The following is a 16,784-nucleotide window of genomic DNA, read 5'->3' on the forward strand; positions in this document are numbered from 1 at the left end:
CACAACAATTCTTATTTTCAGGTGATAATACACTAATACATACTTAACATATATATTATATATAAACATAAATAATATATTCCATTTCTGCCAATAGCTCCTCATAAATGTTACACACTGGACCTTTAAAGTAACCTGTAGGCTAACTGTTGGCTAAACAAAACAGTTCAAGAGGTCATCTTGAGGTGTTTCTTAGCATTTTTTGACATCTTAAGTAAATAGAAAATCTGATATAAATAATAATAAAAAAAGATAATGAAAATAATCATTGGCTGCATGCCTAGCTCTAATATGATTATGATGAGGCTATACCTTCTGTTTAAGTCTGGGTCTTTAACTTTACATTTTCAAGTATGGGTTGAATCTACCCACTGAATTATTTATACAGAGGTAACATATTGGTCCGATAAAAGGCTTGGATTACTTACATTGTTACACAAATTGAAATTTCAAATGCCATTTGGGTGTATGAACTGTAATGATTTAGCTTTTGTACTGTAATTAGAGCATCATTATTGAAAGAACTACACAGATAAAGCACAGCAGACTTGCAATTTGTTCTCAAACTGAAATCCTGTCCACCTCATACGTGTCATTTTCAACACACTATACCTTATTTTGGGGCAACACATATGTTTAGTTTCAGTTTCCAACAATGTTAGGTAGGTGTTCATTGAAAAATAAAATGTGTTGAAGTCCTTGTGAAGAGTTTGCTGCTGTGTGTGTCCGTGTGTTAGCTGAGCCAGTTTTTCCAAAAGATCATCATATAAAGTCTGCAGCAGTTGCTCAATGCAAATAAACGTATCTGACACGCTCCTTAATTTCTTTTGGAAAAAATCCTATTATTGGGTCTTTTTTAATTGTTTTAATTGTGTTTGTAACAGTTTTCTTCTGACTTTCCCCCCCTGTCCTCTTTGTTCTTTGTTGGTGGAATTACTGAGGTAAAAGTATCTTAGATGAATTAAGTAATAATTGCATTGCTATTTCCTTGACAAAACAAAATTAGGTCAACTGTCATCTTTGAATCAGCTGATGTGCAAGGGTGTGTTAATGAATTCAAATATTCATGTTCCCAAAGAAACCCCACAAGTGAACGTCATATGTGTGTTTAGACAGCAAAGTGAATTTCATGGACCGTTAGTGTCTATTTGCCTCAAACTAATATTTTAGTACAGATGTTAGCTGTAGGCTAGCTAGAGTTTTTTTCCTTGTTATTTCCCTCCAGACTCTCTCCTTTATCCTCTGTACATTTATATGAAGCAGATTCATAAAATAAAAAATACATTGTCCAGCTGTATAATGGCACAGTGGATTATTTACATTTAAGTACTTGGTCGTAAGATGAGCAGAGAAATAAGGAAAAGAGAAAATCAGAGAAGAGTTGGAGACAGTGGGCCAGTAAGCATCATTATATATATATCTATATATCTATCTATCTATATATATATATATATCTATATCTATCTATCTATATATATATATATATATATATATATCTATATATATGTATCTATATATATCTATATTTATATATCTATATATATCTATATCTATATATCTATATATATCTATATCTATCTATCTATCTATCTATATCTATATATATATATATATATATATATATATATATATATGCAATGAGCAATGACCCATCATCCAGTGTGGGTCCTTAGGCAAGACCCTTCACGCTACTGCCTACCTGAGTGACAATGAAATATATGATAAGTTTTTTTTTTAATATATATATATATATATGTATATATATATAATATTTTAGGTGGTGCAGGAAATGTGGACAAACTGAAACTCTTCAAGACATCTGATCGGATCTGAGTTTTGCAAATCAAAAACCCAACATTTGACCTAAACAACAGAATGAATGGTTTCATATTTAAAAATGATTGCTGTCTTGAGTCCAGGATGTAGCCAAATAAATATGAGACACATAATAAAAGCAGCAAAGATCAGTTTGCACATATTTCAGGATTTATTACTCTTTAATAAGTCCCCCTGGCTCTTGTAAAACAGCAAGGTAGGCCCCTCCACACTGGAACTGTTTTTGGTTTTATGGGTTGAGAGGAAGATATTGTCCTCATCATCTGTTTGTTCTTCTTCTTCCTCATACCCTGTACATCTGGCCCCGGTCAGAGATTAATTAAATATTTCCAAGAAAGCACCTTCACACAAATTGTCACAAAATGATCTTGTCTCTTGCTGCCCTGGGGAGGGATTTACATCCATACATATTCCATCTTATTGATTATTAATGCACTACCAGAGCTAGCCATTACTGATCTGACTATTTGTGTGTGATTGTGCCTTAAGTGTTTTCTCAGTATTAGTTATGAGCTGTTCTCCTAAACTTAACCCTTTGTTGGCCTTATCAAAGTGTTCAGTATTCTCTAGTTTGGATTTCAACTACACCACAGCGTTCATCAACTATGGCAAAATATCAGATCTAGTGTTAGTGGATCTTAATGCTTCATTTATCCACAGCTTGGTCCAGTCACAGTTCAAATCCAATTTACAGAGAACAACAACTAATTTACAAAACTAACAACAGTTTGAATAAACCTGAGTTTAACAGGGTTATTGTAACAGGGGTATGTTTGCATGTTTCACTGTAAAGGTGGATTGAAAGAGGAACAAAATGGCTTGTAAGGTTTTTTTCAAATCAAAAACCCAACATTTGACCTAAACAACAGAATGACAGTTTCACATTTAAAAATGATTGCTGTCTTGAGACCAGGATGTAGCCAAATTAAAAAAGACACAGCAAAGATCAGTTTGCACATATTTAAATGCATGCTTTCAAACTAAGTCACGATTGGTTACTCTTTTATAGCAACTAGGCTTCCCCCTCCACACTGGAACTGGTTTTTGTTTTATGGCTTGAGATCAGGATATAGTCAAATTAGGAAAAGACAATAAAAGCAGCAACGATCAGTTTGCAGTACTTTGGAATAATAACTGAAACACACAACAGATGAAATTATTGATGCTGAGATGAACAAACAAAGAAGAAAAACAGAAAACGAGAGGAGGGCTGGAGACAGAGGACAGTGGGCCAGTAAAACAGAATATATTCTGGTCGTTGCAGGAAATGTGGTCGGCCTGGGCAACGTGTGGAGATTTCCTTACCTCTGCTACAAGAATGGTGGAGGTGAATCATACGAACTGTTTTGAGTAGAGTTGCATTATTCTGGGTTTAGTGAACTGAAATAATGTTAGCATTGATGATTGGTGAGTGAAAATATATAATTTAATTAATTGTCATTGCCATGTTCGTTTGTCCGTATAACTTTTATATGCACATTTTTATATTGATGATCAGATATTAAAGGATATCACTGAACAAATTTGTTATTGCCATGGGAAAATGTAATATCAATACTGTAGGTGCCTTTCTGGTGCCATATGGCCTGTTAGCTGTGGTGTGTGGGATACCTCTGTTCCTACTGGAGACCTCAGTTGGTCAGTACACCCAGGAAGGATTCATCACCTGTTGGAGGAAGTTGTGTCCACTGGCACAAGGTGAGTTGATGTGTGCTGAGCTAAAATGTGCACCCAACAAAAAAAACTTTAACATCAACTTGAGAAATTAAATTTTTTTTTGTCCAAAGCTCAACTAGCTCTGACAATGTGGTTCACAGAAATATTTAAACCATCCCCAGAGATTTGAACATTTAAAAAGGTAAACTATGTTTTTTAGGAATTGGATATGGAAATATTATAATTAAACTGTATGACTTCTGCTACATTATAATCAATCAAGAGCAGAAAAAGCAAAAAAAAAAAAAACCCACTTAGTATATTATGCAAAAATTATTCAAGCCCTTCTGACAATGTGGCTCAAGGCTAAATTTGAATGACCTCCACAGGTTTGAACATTTTAAAGCATAATTTTTATTTTCATTTCAGGAATTGGATATGGATATTTCATGATGAAACTTTATGACTTCAGCTACATTTTAGTCCAAGTCTGGGCTCTCTTCTACCTGGTGTTCTCATTCAGATCCCAGCTCCCCTGGGCCAGCTGTGAGAACACCTGGAATACAGGTAAGATTAGACAAGATTTTACTCAAAATCAACTCTGCAAACAAGATGTTTTACCCACAATGTCTTTAGTGGTCATCTGTAAAAGACTGTGGTTTCAGTTGGGACAGTGGTAACACTAATAATAAAAGTTATTATTATAACTGCATGTAAGCCTTCTTGTAATATTGTTTTTAAATACATCATTTGATGGATACTTGCCTGTAGGAACATGTGTCCTCTTACAGGTTCAATCATGATGTATTATAGATGACTGTTTATTAAGCCACTGTCATTGTAGTATTATATTGTATGACATTCATTCATTCCTTTCACATTTACCATTATGAAATCTTTGTTTGTTCCCAAACCCAGCTAACTGTCTTGGTCTTCACACATTTAATTCATCTAATCTGACAGCAGTTCAAACCATGTTGACCAACACCACCTCTGCTGCAACTGAGTTCTGGGAGTAAGTCTAACTTCTTTTTCTTCTAATGAGCCATAATGAAGTGTAACTTACTGTGTCACTAATATGCATCGACTGTGTTGCACCAGTAAACATTCAAAATTTCAGTATGATGAATGTACCCATAACAACATTGTTCAGTGTTATTTAATGATATGTAATGATTCTGCGCTCTTACGGTTCACTCTACATCAGATTATCCAGCGTTTTGTAATGCTGTCATTGTCAAATATTTAGATATTAAAAGTACAACTATGCAGGCACAGAACATACATGCATGTTATTGCCAGCTGACCACTGGCTGTAGTCTTTGTGTTTGTGCTTTTATTTCGGCATTTTCGCCTTCATTGGACAGTGGATAGTATAGTGGCAGACAGCAAACGAGGGAAAAATTCCCGGCTAAGATTGAACCAGGGGCGATGCAGTTACGTGGTATCATCATCATTAACCACTGTTCTATCAGGATGCCCCAGATTACAGCATTTTGATGCAACTTTGAAAACAGCAAGATGACAATGATGTTTTTTCTGGAATCAGTTGTTAACATTTGCCAAATTTCCACTCTCCTCAGGCGGCGTGTGCTGGGCATGTCTGGAGGCATTGAGGAGCTGGGCAGTGTGAGGTGGGAGCTGGCCTTGTGTCTTCTGGCCAGCTGGGTGTTCTGCTACTTTAGCATTTGGAAAGGTGTCAGATCTTCTGGAAAGGTCGGTGGAAATATTTTATCAATTTTATTTTGCACAGCAAGAATTCCTCATATGATGTTAGTATTGTTAAAAAAAATATATTTAAAATGTCCTTTTCTTTTTAGGTAGCATATTTTACAGCTACATTCCCGTATGTGATGCTCCTGGTCCTACTCATCAGGGGATTGACACTACCTGGAGCTTGGGAAGGGATCTACTTTTACCTGTATCCAGATTTGAAACACCTGGCTAACCTCGAGGTGACCAGTGTATTTAATACTAACTTAGAATGAATCAGGTATCACTAAAGAGGAACACAATTTAAAATCTGCTTGAAGTTTTTTTGATTATTTCTATTTTAGATGCTTTTATGTGTTTGGTTTGGATCATTAGTACAGAAATGTGCATTAGTCGTTAGCCCAATTGGCTGTCCATTAAACTTACACAGATATTTTGAAAAACAGTGGCTGCACATGCAATAGGAGGAGGTACAGTGTGTATGAAACAAGACTAAGAGTCTACAGCCATGCTAGCAACTCTGTGAGGCTGTATTTAGGCACAGCAGTGCACAGTTACAATGTTTACATGCTGTTGTTTAACAGGTATAATGTTTACCATGATCACATCTTAGTTAAGCAAATTAGCATGGAATACAAAGTACAGCTGAGGTTGATGGGAATGTCATTATTACAGGTATTTGTTTATAAACCAAAGTACTGGACAAATAAAACTTTTGATCTGTTGGTGGCGCGAGAGGAAAAGTCGGGATCACCAAAGTAATTACAGTTTATGCTTAGGGGGACATGAATACGTGCACCAAATTTCATGGCAATTCATGCAGTAGTTTTCAAGACATTTCACTCAAAAACACAAATGTGAACCTCATGGTGGTGCTAGAGGAAAAGCCAGGGGATCACCAAAGTCATTAGAATACATTGTCTAGGAGCCACCGATGTCTCTATGAAATTTTGTGCCAATTCATCTCGTTGATGTTGAAACACGAACATCTGTACAAAATTTCATGGCAATCCATCCAATAGTTGTTGGACTGACCAACCATATAGAGCCATGCCACTAGCTTGGCTAAAAACACAAATTTCAATCAGCTTTCAAGAGTCATAAGAGTTACTATTTTCCCTTACATTACAGGTCTGGATAGAGGCAGGATCACAAATATTCTTCTCCTACAGCTTGACCATAGGGACTCTGAATGTTCTTGGCAGCTATAATCATTACAACAACAACTGTTACAAGTAAGTATAAGTTAGATATAACATGAACTTTCTTCTATATTGAGGTTAGACGTAGGTTTAGCCATCGTATATCCCATTTCAGTCTTGTTTCTTTAGTAAACTTTTAAATTGTCTGTCTTACCTTGACCTCCAGGGATTGCTTTTGGCTCTGTCTGCTGAACAGTGGGACCAGTTTTGTTGCTGGATTTGTCGTCTTCTCTGTACTCGGATTCATGGCTCAGAAACAGGGTGTTAATGTTGACACTGTGGCTGAGTCAGGTATAACTCTTTAAAAAAACAAAATCTTTGAAAATCCAAACATTAAGATATGTATAGCGTGTCAGTATCGACTCTCTTCTCGTTAATGTCCAACACACAGGTCCAGGTTTGGCCTTCATTGCTTACCCTCAGGCAACAGCTATGATGCCTTTGCCACAGTTCTGGACTGTCTGCTTCTTCCTGATGCTCATTCTGCTGACTGTTGACACACATGTAAGATTGTTGTTCTAACTATTGATTAATTGTGTTTGAAATCACACCTACAGGTAGACATAGAAACCACACTACTTGCTCTTTCATTTTGTCCCCAGTTTGTGACAGTAGAGAGTGTTGTTACCTCTGTGAGCGACTTGTTTCCAAAGCTGTTTCGTGCACCAGTGAGGCGCGAGATCTTTGTCCTCATCATCTGTTCGTCCTTCTTCCTCATACATCTTACATTGGTCACTGAGGTGAACAAAACACATATTTATGAGTCATATTTAAACATAAAATCACACTGATGTTTTGAATGTTTTTCAAAATGATGTCTAATATTCAATTGTTGCCTCTTTCTGCCCTAGGGAGGAATTTACATATTCCAGCTTATTGATTATTACGGTTGTACCAGAGCTTGTCAGGATTTTATGGCTGTATGTCAATGCCTGGCTATGGCCTGGATTTTTGGTGAGTAAAAATCACTTACCAATTAGTTTAATTAATTATGCTGTTTTGATTATGTGATTTAGCTATGTATCGAGAGGAATACTCTGATAGTCAGACAGTCAAACATTGAGTCTTGCTTCTGTCTTTTCTAGTCATAAAATCCCAACATTTTTTACACATCCAGATATTAAAGTAGGCAAGACAAGCAATAAGAGCACACAAAAAGTGGGTGAAGCAGAGATATACAATTGTGTGTCATCTGCATTACTGTGATGAGAGACATTGTGATCAGCAGGTGTAACGAAAATAGACAAGGCCCCAGAATGCTTCTTTGAGGAACTCCATAATGAGTATCAAGTGTTTACTACCTTCAGTAGGGCTGCTGCAGAGTTGTGGGTGGATACATTTATGTTATTCAGATGAACATATAGTTGGAAAATTCAAAATAATCAACTCCAGAAGTTTTCCAAGAAATTAAAGATCAGAAAAATCTGATCCAATATTTTAATCTTTTGAACAGATTATCCTCCTGTCTTGATCACACTCTTGCCTTAATATCAGTATTTTGCAGCATAATTCATAATAACTTTACATAATGTGAAAATGAAGTACATGAACTTCCATTAGGTGCTGACCGCTTTTTTAACATCATTGAGGACATGACAAGACAGAGACCGTCAGTTTTCTTCAAACTGTGCTGGAAATACATCATTCCTCTGCTGTCACTGGTGAGACAGAACCGTTTTAACACTTTTATGTTTGTCCCTCCTCACTGGTCAACAGTAAATTTGAATTTGTTCAGCATCTACACAGTACAGCTGAATTTGTCAGTCAAGTTTTACATTTGTCAAGAAAATTGTGACTAACTTCTGATAGCACTTTAAGCTAATTTCAGGCCACAGTTATGCTGTTTTAGAATTTAACTGTATCTAAAGGAGTAAACTATTAGTCTCCATTAAGGTGCTTCCAGACAGCGGTTGCTGCTGCGGCTGCCGCCAAGCAACATTTATGTTCTGTATTTTGAATCGGCGGCAGTAGTTACAGTGTCCTCACTTTGTTTTTTATTGAATGACACATTGTTGTATTTATTTATGTTCCTGGACTTTGCTTTGTAATTCTTAACTCAACAGATTTCCTTAATCCTGTACCTGGTTGATTACAAACACCTCAAGATTAATGACTGGTATATTTACCCTGACTGGGCGTACGCACTAGGATGGGCCATGACCCTCTCCTCTGTTCTCATGGTGCCACTGTGGGCAGCTGGACAGATGTGTTTGACAGCAGGAACCTTCAGACAGGTGTGTGCTCAAAGAGGAGTTTTGGATCAAGCATTATATGAGAAAAATATGGCAACAAAAATAAATCCAACAATATCCTAAAAACCTCAACAAAGAGGGTATGACAGTTGGACAGTGGAAGTGGGAAATGGAGCCAACCTCTTCTGTAAGGTCTACCACCAGCCTCCAGATGTAAATATAGTACGCGTGTATCTGTATTTATCAAAAATCACTTCTGTGTCCTCAGTTCACAATAGTGCTCACTTTACTTTAAAGAGTAGGCTATTCAATTTAGCATTGCACTCCACTCCTGTTCTAACTCCACACCCCCACATTCTTTTTACGTTGTCAAACTTGTAGCTGTTCGCTCCTTCATGTTTACTATTATCCTCGTAGAGATAATAGTAGAGGCCATGTGTGAGACCAAGTATGATTTATAGTCTAAAGGACCTATCATAATAACCTACCACAATCACTTAGCAGTTGAATGTAAAAGTGGAATTAGCAGTATCTTCTCGTTTTCATCTACCACTCAACCCCCATGTCTGTCGAGGATCTACTGGGGACACTGTGGGTGTCCTGAAATTTTAACTATGGGGGTCCAAAATGCCCCCTGTGGGTGTCATAATGATTCCAGTTGTGTGTTAAATTACTTACTGTATCTTGTTCTTTCCTGCGTTCCAGCGTTTGTACATCCTTTGTCGTCCTGCTGAAGATGCAGCCTGGCAGACGGAAAGCGGAAAACTAAAAGAGGAGACGACTGAGGACGTCTGCAGTGACGGCTTAATATGACTTGTAAAGCCGTATTAAGCCAAATCATTAACTAGACATTTCAGCTGTCATATAAGCTTCTGGTAATCATTGTACTGTAGCTAAGATATTTCAGTGACAACAAGCTCAAATTACTGCTTAAATTACATAAATTAAAAACTAATAAACAATTATTGAAAAGATAATTGAAGCATTTATCAAACAAAGATGCCAAATATTCTGTGGATGACTTAAAGTTTGTAGTTTTATATAATTATAAATTGAATATATCATGGGCTCTAGGAACTTGGCATGGGCCAAGAGTAAGTGATTAAACAAACAAACAAAAAAGACAGTGAAAGATAATGAAAATAATCAGTAATTACATCCCTAGCTCTTATATGATTGCGGTGAGGATAACCTTCTCTCCAGATCTGCACTAAAGTTTGAGTGTTCGAATGTGGGTTGAACTTACACAATCAAGTATTTATTAACATGCTGGGCTAATACAAGTTTTGGATTAGATACACTGGTCTAGGATGGTAAATTCTTATTTAACACTTGAAAAGTACTCACTTCAATATTCCACATTTTAGGTTTTAGACAAATTGATTCAGAGCCGCAATGCCACGTGGTTGCACCCGTTTTATGACAAAATTAAAATCAAAAAAGTAATCATTGGTGCATCCTTACCTGTGATGGCAATTTTCTGCTATACTTAGAGCATCATCATTTTTGTAACAGCTAATTAGATTCTGTATGGCACACCTATAATTTGTTCTTAAACTGAAATCCTGTCAACCTACTACATGTATAATTTTCAACACATCCTTTGGTCTATTTTGAGGAAAAACACGTTTAGTTTCAGTTTTTAATATTTATTGAGTACGACATGTATTCACAGCTGGCAATGGTTAGGTGAAAAGTAAAATGTTTGTCATCCTGAATCGGACATGTTGATGAAGTTCAAGTCCTTTGGAGAAGTGATTTGCATTCCTCAATTGTCCATGTGACGTGTTTCAGCTGCCCGTTTTACCAAAAGATCACTGCAGCAGTGCTTGTTGTTCCTCATTCCCACGAAAAAAGTGTCCGGAGCTGTCCTCCATCATTTCTTTTGGAAAAATCCCATAATGGAAGCTTGTTTATTTCCTTTATTTGCATTTGCAGAAGTTTTCTTCTGACTTCTCTTCTGATCCTCTTTGTGACTTGCTGGTAGTTTTGCAGAAATGGGATCTTTTGGGGCTTGTTTGGTGGCCTGAACATCATCTTCTGTTTCAGAGTACGATTCACTCTCATAGCCTTTCTCTGTCACTGTGGGGAAAAAAAAGATAAACCAGAGTGATTTTGGGCTTGACTTGTGTGAATATGGTTGTGTGTATGTGGTGGTGTATTAAACTGCATTATATTAAAAAGGTCTTAAAAGTATTTTGTCAAATCCCATTTCTATACACAATGAGAAGGACCTTTAAATACAATGCAAAGTGCAAATTACAGACACAAAAATTACAATGGAATTGAATCAAGAGTTGAAACAAAACTTGATTATTACTCAACTAATTGACTATTTTGAAAATTGAGTAAGAGATGAAGTTTTTTTCAAAGCAAAAATGCCATATATGTACATGTTTCAATTTCTGAAATGTTAATATTTGCTGTTTTATGAGTCATTCATAATGGTAAACTAAATGTGCTTGGGTTTTGGACAGTCGGTCAAATAAAACAAGCAATTTTAAGACATCAACTTGGGCTTTGGGAAATTGTAATCACAACTTTCCTTGTTTTATAGACCAAATGATTAATTGAGAAAATATTTGGCAGATTAATCAAAAATGACAACTTATTAGAACATTATAAAAGGTAGTAATTATTTAAATTGGGCATACTGTGAGTGTCATGATTACAACACAGTGTTATACTATTGTAAGTTATAAAGATACAAATTTTGTATTAGGTTCTTTAAAAGGTGTGTTTTTTGGAAAATTATTTACATGTAGTCTACATTTATCAAATGTAATCTGGTCAGAGGATATGTTTTTAATCATCTGTCTGCATTTCATACCCATGCATCCTTCATCATCTAAAAAGGTAAGAGATTTCAGCACTCGTCTCCTCTTCCTCGTCTTAATTTCCGAGTGCCCCTGCTGTAGAATAAAAACACATAAAAAAGTGAATGTTCAATTAGCTATTCAGTGTTAAATACATCAAGAACATATCAGCAAAGTTTAATAGAGGAAAAAATAGATTTTCTATTTCCTACACTTTTGCCTTACAGTTATTACATCAACACTACAATATCGAACACTTACATGTAAATGTGAAACAGACTTGACCTCCTTAGGACTTGGTGATGGTTCTCTTGTTTCCATCTGCTGTGGAGAATCTGGAATAACTGAAATGGTGAACAAATATTAGTCTTCTATAATATCTCTTAAAAGGGTTTTTTGAAATTTCCCCTTTTCATAATCCCTTCTTCTTTTTCAAGGCTTTGAATACTTTGGCTTTACAATACGAATAAACTAAGCCATATTTCTCTGAACTATAGAATATTCTTATGACTAACATTACTAAAGACGGTACAACTACATGAAATGTGAGCTAATCAACTCGTCAACTATCAAAATAATTTTTCATTCATTGTCAGGCCTTTTTTTTTTAAAAATTAAATTGAAAATAATTGTTTGACTTGAAAAATCAGAGACTAAAGTAAAAGTTAACAGCTCACCATCTTCATCGCTGCTGTCTGGTTCAGGCTTCTTAATCCTTCGTCTCTTTTTCTTCTCCATTTTCTCCTCCTCGCTGTCAGAATCCTCTATTCGCTTGTTCTTGCTTCAACAACAGAAAGACATATTTGAATGTATTTATAGCCATATTTGACTTTGGTGAATCCATCATCACTCAATGAACACCTTCTATGGCAAGTCATTAAATTTTTAGACTTTTATAGCCAAGAAATGCAAAATTGTATGTATGTATTGTATGTTTTCATCTAAATTTTTGGGCATGAATCAATGTCTGCGTATTTTAAATAATTCACATTCAAAGTTGACACCTTTTTCTCTGAAGTGTTATATTGAAACATGCACACACACCTCCTGGAGTCTTTCTTAGTGTCTCTCGGCAGCTCCACTGCAGCAGCTTCTTGTTTTTCTTCAAGCTGTGAACTCTGATGTCGCTGCTCTGCTGAGGATGGTGACTGAGCTGCTTCCTCCTCCTTCACAGTTTTGTTTGGTTTCTCTGAGGAAGTGAGGAAGAGCGTTTAGTTGCAACTGTTAGTGATTAAATTAAGTCAGCTCATCTGTAACTCCAGTGATAATGGTAACCACAACAAGTCCACATTTATAGCTTGTATAAAAAAAAACAACTAGTTTCTCCCACCGCATTTTTAAAACATCGGCAAAAATAGATATACAGATAAATATTTGATAATGAACACAGGATTTGTACTGTATTAGTCTTCATGTAACTAAAAAGAGTCAAATCTAAAGTCCAAAATGTCATGTGTCCAACACCACAAAGGGACTAAATGTCAAAAGTGCATTTATCAGTGTATACGCAAGGACTACTGTTGGCTAGCTATGGACTGGCCACTGCCATCAATCCTTATTTATTTCAACTCTTTCTAACATTGTCATATTTGTATTTTTAGATTTTTATGTGTGCAAATGAATTGTCTATGTGTCTGTTTGCAAACTCGCTTGCGTCAAATAGCCCCTTGAGGGACGAATAAAGTATTTTGAATTGAATCCACCAAATCATATTCCATTTCAAAATAAAAAATACCAAAAGAGTAATACTAGAAGTAGCAGCAGTAGTTACCAGACATTTTTTTGGAGTAACTTTACCCTTGTAGTAATTAATACTACAATTTCACAGTTAAGCAGCAGATTTGTCTTGTCATCAGAAAAAAACAATGTGGCAGCAGAAATTAAACCAAAGCAGCCTATCACTTAATACATGCAAATGAATCCCTGTTTTATATAAATATACAAAACTAAATTTAAACAAAAAGACTTGTGGCAAATCACTGTTAGTATCACTCACTTGCTGCTTGACTCCCAAAGAAGTTCATCATTGGATTGGATTTTGCGGCTGGTTTGCTTTTGGGGGCATCAACCTAAAATACCAAACACAGTAGTAAAAAAAACTACAGCAATTACTCTGCAACTGTAGTTATTTATTTCTTTGTAAGCACCAGTTAATCACACCACAGACTACAAAGCCATACCACAGGTGCATCCTCCTTCTGCTCCGACTTAATGTCTTTGCCACTGTCCTGGTTCTTAGGAGCAGTCTTATTTGCAAACATTCCCATGATGCCTTTCTGCGGCTTTGTGGAAGGTTTTGACGCCAGATTAGCCTCTCCATTCATGCCAGGTTTTTTGTTTTCAGGCTCTGGTGTAGGAGCTCGATGGATTTCTCTCGCCTGCTGCAGCTCCAGAGAGGACATGGGCACTGCACTGGCACAGCGGATCGCACTGTATCTGCAATCAGACAGTCCTACAATTAAACTGGTGATTTGTCTTTTTTTGTAACCTGTAGACTGCTGCCGGGCTACTTTACTCACTAGCTCTAACTACCCTTAACTACAGGAGGTAATGAAGAAGAAAATGGATGGAAGAAGTGGATGTTCAAGGGCATATATTTCATTTGAACATTTTGACTTGTTTTGTTGGAGAACTGTTGTTATAGGGACCATCCATTCAAATCATTGCTCTACAAGATCTACAAAATCTCTGCAGGGTAACTGTAATTTGAAATAAAATAGCCTTTTCTCACCTGTGTAAAGACCCTGATTAATGTCCACTTTTAAGCACACAAAAATGTGATCAACATACCTGCTGCAGTTCTTCAGATTGTCTTTCACAGCATCATAGTCAACGCTGTACAGGGGACCGCTGTCTTTCAGTAAAGCTTTCTGGACACTGTAGACGTGGACACTTACTACCAAGCTCATCTTGGATTTGAAATCTGCAAAAGAAAACACCCGAGGTTAGATGCTTCTGACTCTTTTACAACAGATATTGCTAATAAACAAAATGGAAAGAAAAACAAATAATCACAATGAAGAACAGTAATATTAACTCTTATAATAAATTGCCAAAAATAAGTAGTTTCAGTTTGCAACACCAGCTACAACCAGCCAAAAAAGTTGCACAAATACAGAGTAAACGCTGGTGATCTGGGAAACATTTACACACCTTCCAACTGGTCCTCTTTGACAACAGACACCTTGTGACTCTGAAAGGAAGCACAACACCAGCAACACAAAATAAAAATCTCTGAAATCAGAAGAAGAGTCTATGTGTACAGAAATATGCAAAGCATGCCACAACAGGCCTTTATTTTAATTTATTGTTTCTCTCACCATTTGGCCATTGTCTACAAACTTCCCCGACACAAGATAGGTGGCATGGAGCTGAGGTGAACTTTCCTTCCTCTTGTGATCCAAGTAATGGTAAAGCATTCTGAAAACAAGACAGATATTTCAGTTTTATTTTTTTAAAAGTTCTCAGCCATTGTATTAACTCTGACCTTAATTTTCTTGGTAATGGTAAGAAACATCATACTGTATTCTCTGCATTAGGCCATATGTCACTTACAACATGACAGTACATACTTGTGACCCTATAAAAAGGTGCCAGTACACCTGGTTTTGCCTCAGCTGAGTATTGTTCTTTAATATTTTTTGGATACCGACAAAAATGCATTTCTAGTGGTATCGAAAACGGTAAAAAAACAAAACATCTATTAGTGTCAGTACTTAAGTAGTTTTTGTGTGTGGTAATAAAACTAAAGGATATGTTACAGGCATTGAGGTACTGATGTGACTGTTATCACCTGTCCATACGTAGTTTATTACAACTAAATAATCTCCATGACAACTGAGCAACTCCATCTGCTGAGGAGAGCCACAAGATTTTTAAAAAATTTTTTTAATAAAAAAGGGTTTAATAGCAAAACAAGTTCTCATTGTGAGGTATCTGTACTCAGGCATCATTTTGCTATCTGTACTAAGGTCACCACTGTCAAAAAATGCCCTAGACAGACAGACTTGTTCACTTTATTACAGACTATATGATCAGAATCAGAAATATTGGTCCCCGAGAGGAAACTCTTTTTGATGATGATGATGCAGTGATTGCGATTTCAATCAGTATGAACAGGAAAAACCTGACGATAAAGTTTGGCTCTGAAAATCTTTGGCTTGTTCTCATCTCTGCATGACTGTATGCCATTAGCCTCAAGAGGAGGAGTAACACTCACTGTTTCGCTGTGTTGACATGGACTCCGAGAGTGAGACTCAGCCATTTATAAGTCACCTGTTAAACAGAAAACACACGACAACATTCGTGTTTAGATTTACATTTTGCTTGCCACGTGAATGAGGCAGCTGGGAGAAAGGCATTTTTGTCAACAACTGCTATTCAAACAAAGGCAGTTAATTAGCGTTTAATTAGTCAGACTAACGTTAAGCTTAAGTTACAGTATGTCTTGAACCTAGCTAGCTAACCTGTCATTCTTTGCAACGTTAACTTAGCCTTTTGACTCCCATTATTAAACGCGATAAAATATATGTGACACCTCATGTAGTTTAACGTTAGCTAACAAAATTTAAACCTTTGAGTCTTGTTCGACATTTGATAAATCCTACACTGTTCGTCTCCTTCAAAAACACAACTGTTGGCGGTTTCCATCAGTACCTGAAGCTAATCACCTATAGAAATTACCTTTTGGTTGAATTTAGGTGCTATATTTTAGATTATTCATAGGCCGAATTAACCAAGAGCACCAAATAAATCGTAGATCGTCATAAGCCATACCATGATAAAAAATATACATTGCCCTGAAAGAAAGCAAACCGTAAACAGGCTGTTTTTTGTACGAAGTTCAACGGCTAATTATATCGGCGCTAACTCGGTTCTAACGTTAGTAAATTGGCATTATCTCACCCAGAAAAACGTTCATAAAAGAGGACATACCACGAATCAAGAGTGCACTTACTATCTTGTTGTGGTCGTTAACGAATTCGTCAATGTTATCCAAATAAAGCTCGTCCATATTGTTTGATTATCCGTGAATGTGGACGTCTTGTTGAACCGATTTGACTGCGCGGGAAGGCAGTTTATTTACTTCCGGTTAAATGTCACATGTGCCTGTTCTTCCTTCCGGTGGGATGAGAGGCTGCAGGCTGCCCTCTACAGGCCAACACGGGCTGCACACTGATATAAGGCGGGTGATGGCGATATTCTAATCTATACCCTTCATACAGTCAAAATCCTCCTCCTTTTACTGATCTAATCTAACTCAAGCACTGTATTTAAGTATAATATTAAGGTACTTTACTTGAGTATGTCCATTTTGGCAGAGACTTTCCACTGTCCCTGCTGCATTTTACAAGGATATATTGCACTTT

General features: G+C 36.5%; 2 protein-coding genes across 4 annotated transcripts; one reads left to right on the forward strand and one right to left on the reverse strand.

The window, feature by feature from the left end:
* The first annotated feature begins 2,871 nt into the window (after positions 1-2,871).
* On the forward strand, positions 2,872-10,084 carry LOC122886779 (sodium- and chloride-dependent GABA transporter 3-like). Of its 3 annotated transcripts, none has more exons than XM_044219375.1 (14): positions 2,872-3,163; positions 3,400-3,534; positions 3,922-4,059; positions 4,456-4,507; positions 5,076-5,208; positions 5,313-5,447; positions 6,337-6,440; positions 6,574-6,698; positions 6,799-6,911; positions 7,010-7,147; positions 7,259-7,361; positions 7,968-8,068; positions 8,471-8,641; positions 9,305-10,084. In XM_044219375.1, the coding sequence occupies exons 1-14, from the start codon at positions 3,007-3,009 to the stop codon at positions 9,410-9,412; spliced, it is 1,713 nt and encodes a 570-aa protein (XP_044075310.1). In that variant the 5' UTR covers positions 2,872-3,006; the 3' UTR covers positions 9,413-10,084. The 3 variants fall into 3 exon arrangements, with proteins under 3 accessions (XP_044075310.1, XP_044075308.1, XP_044075311.1); XM_044219373.1 differs by having other exon boundaries at positions 2,873-3,163; positions 4,411-4,507; XM_044219376.1 differs by having other exon boundaries at positions 3,104-3,243; positions 4,411-4,507.
* Positions 10,085-10,232: 148 nt separating this feature from the next.
* pold3 (polymerase (DNA-directed), delta 3, accessory subunit) lies at positions 10,233-16,525 on the reverse strand. The gene is made up of 12 exons (XM_044219380.1): positions 16,373-16,525; positions 15,635-15,690; positions 14,736-14,835; positions 14,569-14,608; positions 14,206-14,338; positions 13,596-13,851; positions 13,412-13,484; positions 12,460-12,604; positions 12,093-12,196; positions 11,677-11,759; positions 11,430-11,511; positions 10,233-10,681 (listed from the first exon to the last, which is right to left on the reverse strand). Exons 1-12 carry the CDS (start codon positions 16,427-16,429, stop codon positions 10,476-10,478), a joined length of 1,335 nt encoding a protein of 444 aa, XP_044075315.1. The 5' UTR covers positions 16,430-16,525; the 3' UTR covers positions 10,233-10,475.
* Positions 16,526-16,784: the final 259 nt, after the last annotated feature.

This window comes from Siniperca chuatsi, linkage group LG13 (assembly GCF_020085105.1).
Source record: "Siniperca chuatsi isolate FFG_IHB_CAS linkage group LG13, ASM2008510v1, whole genome shotgun sequence".
Taxonomy (NCBI): Eukaryota; Metazoa; Chordata; class Actinopteri; order Centrarchiformes; family Sinipercidae; genus Siniperca; species Siniperca chuatsi.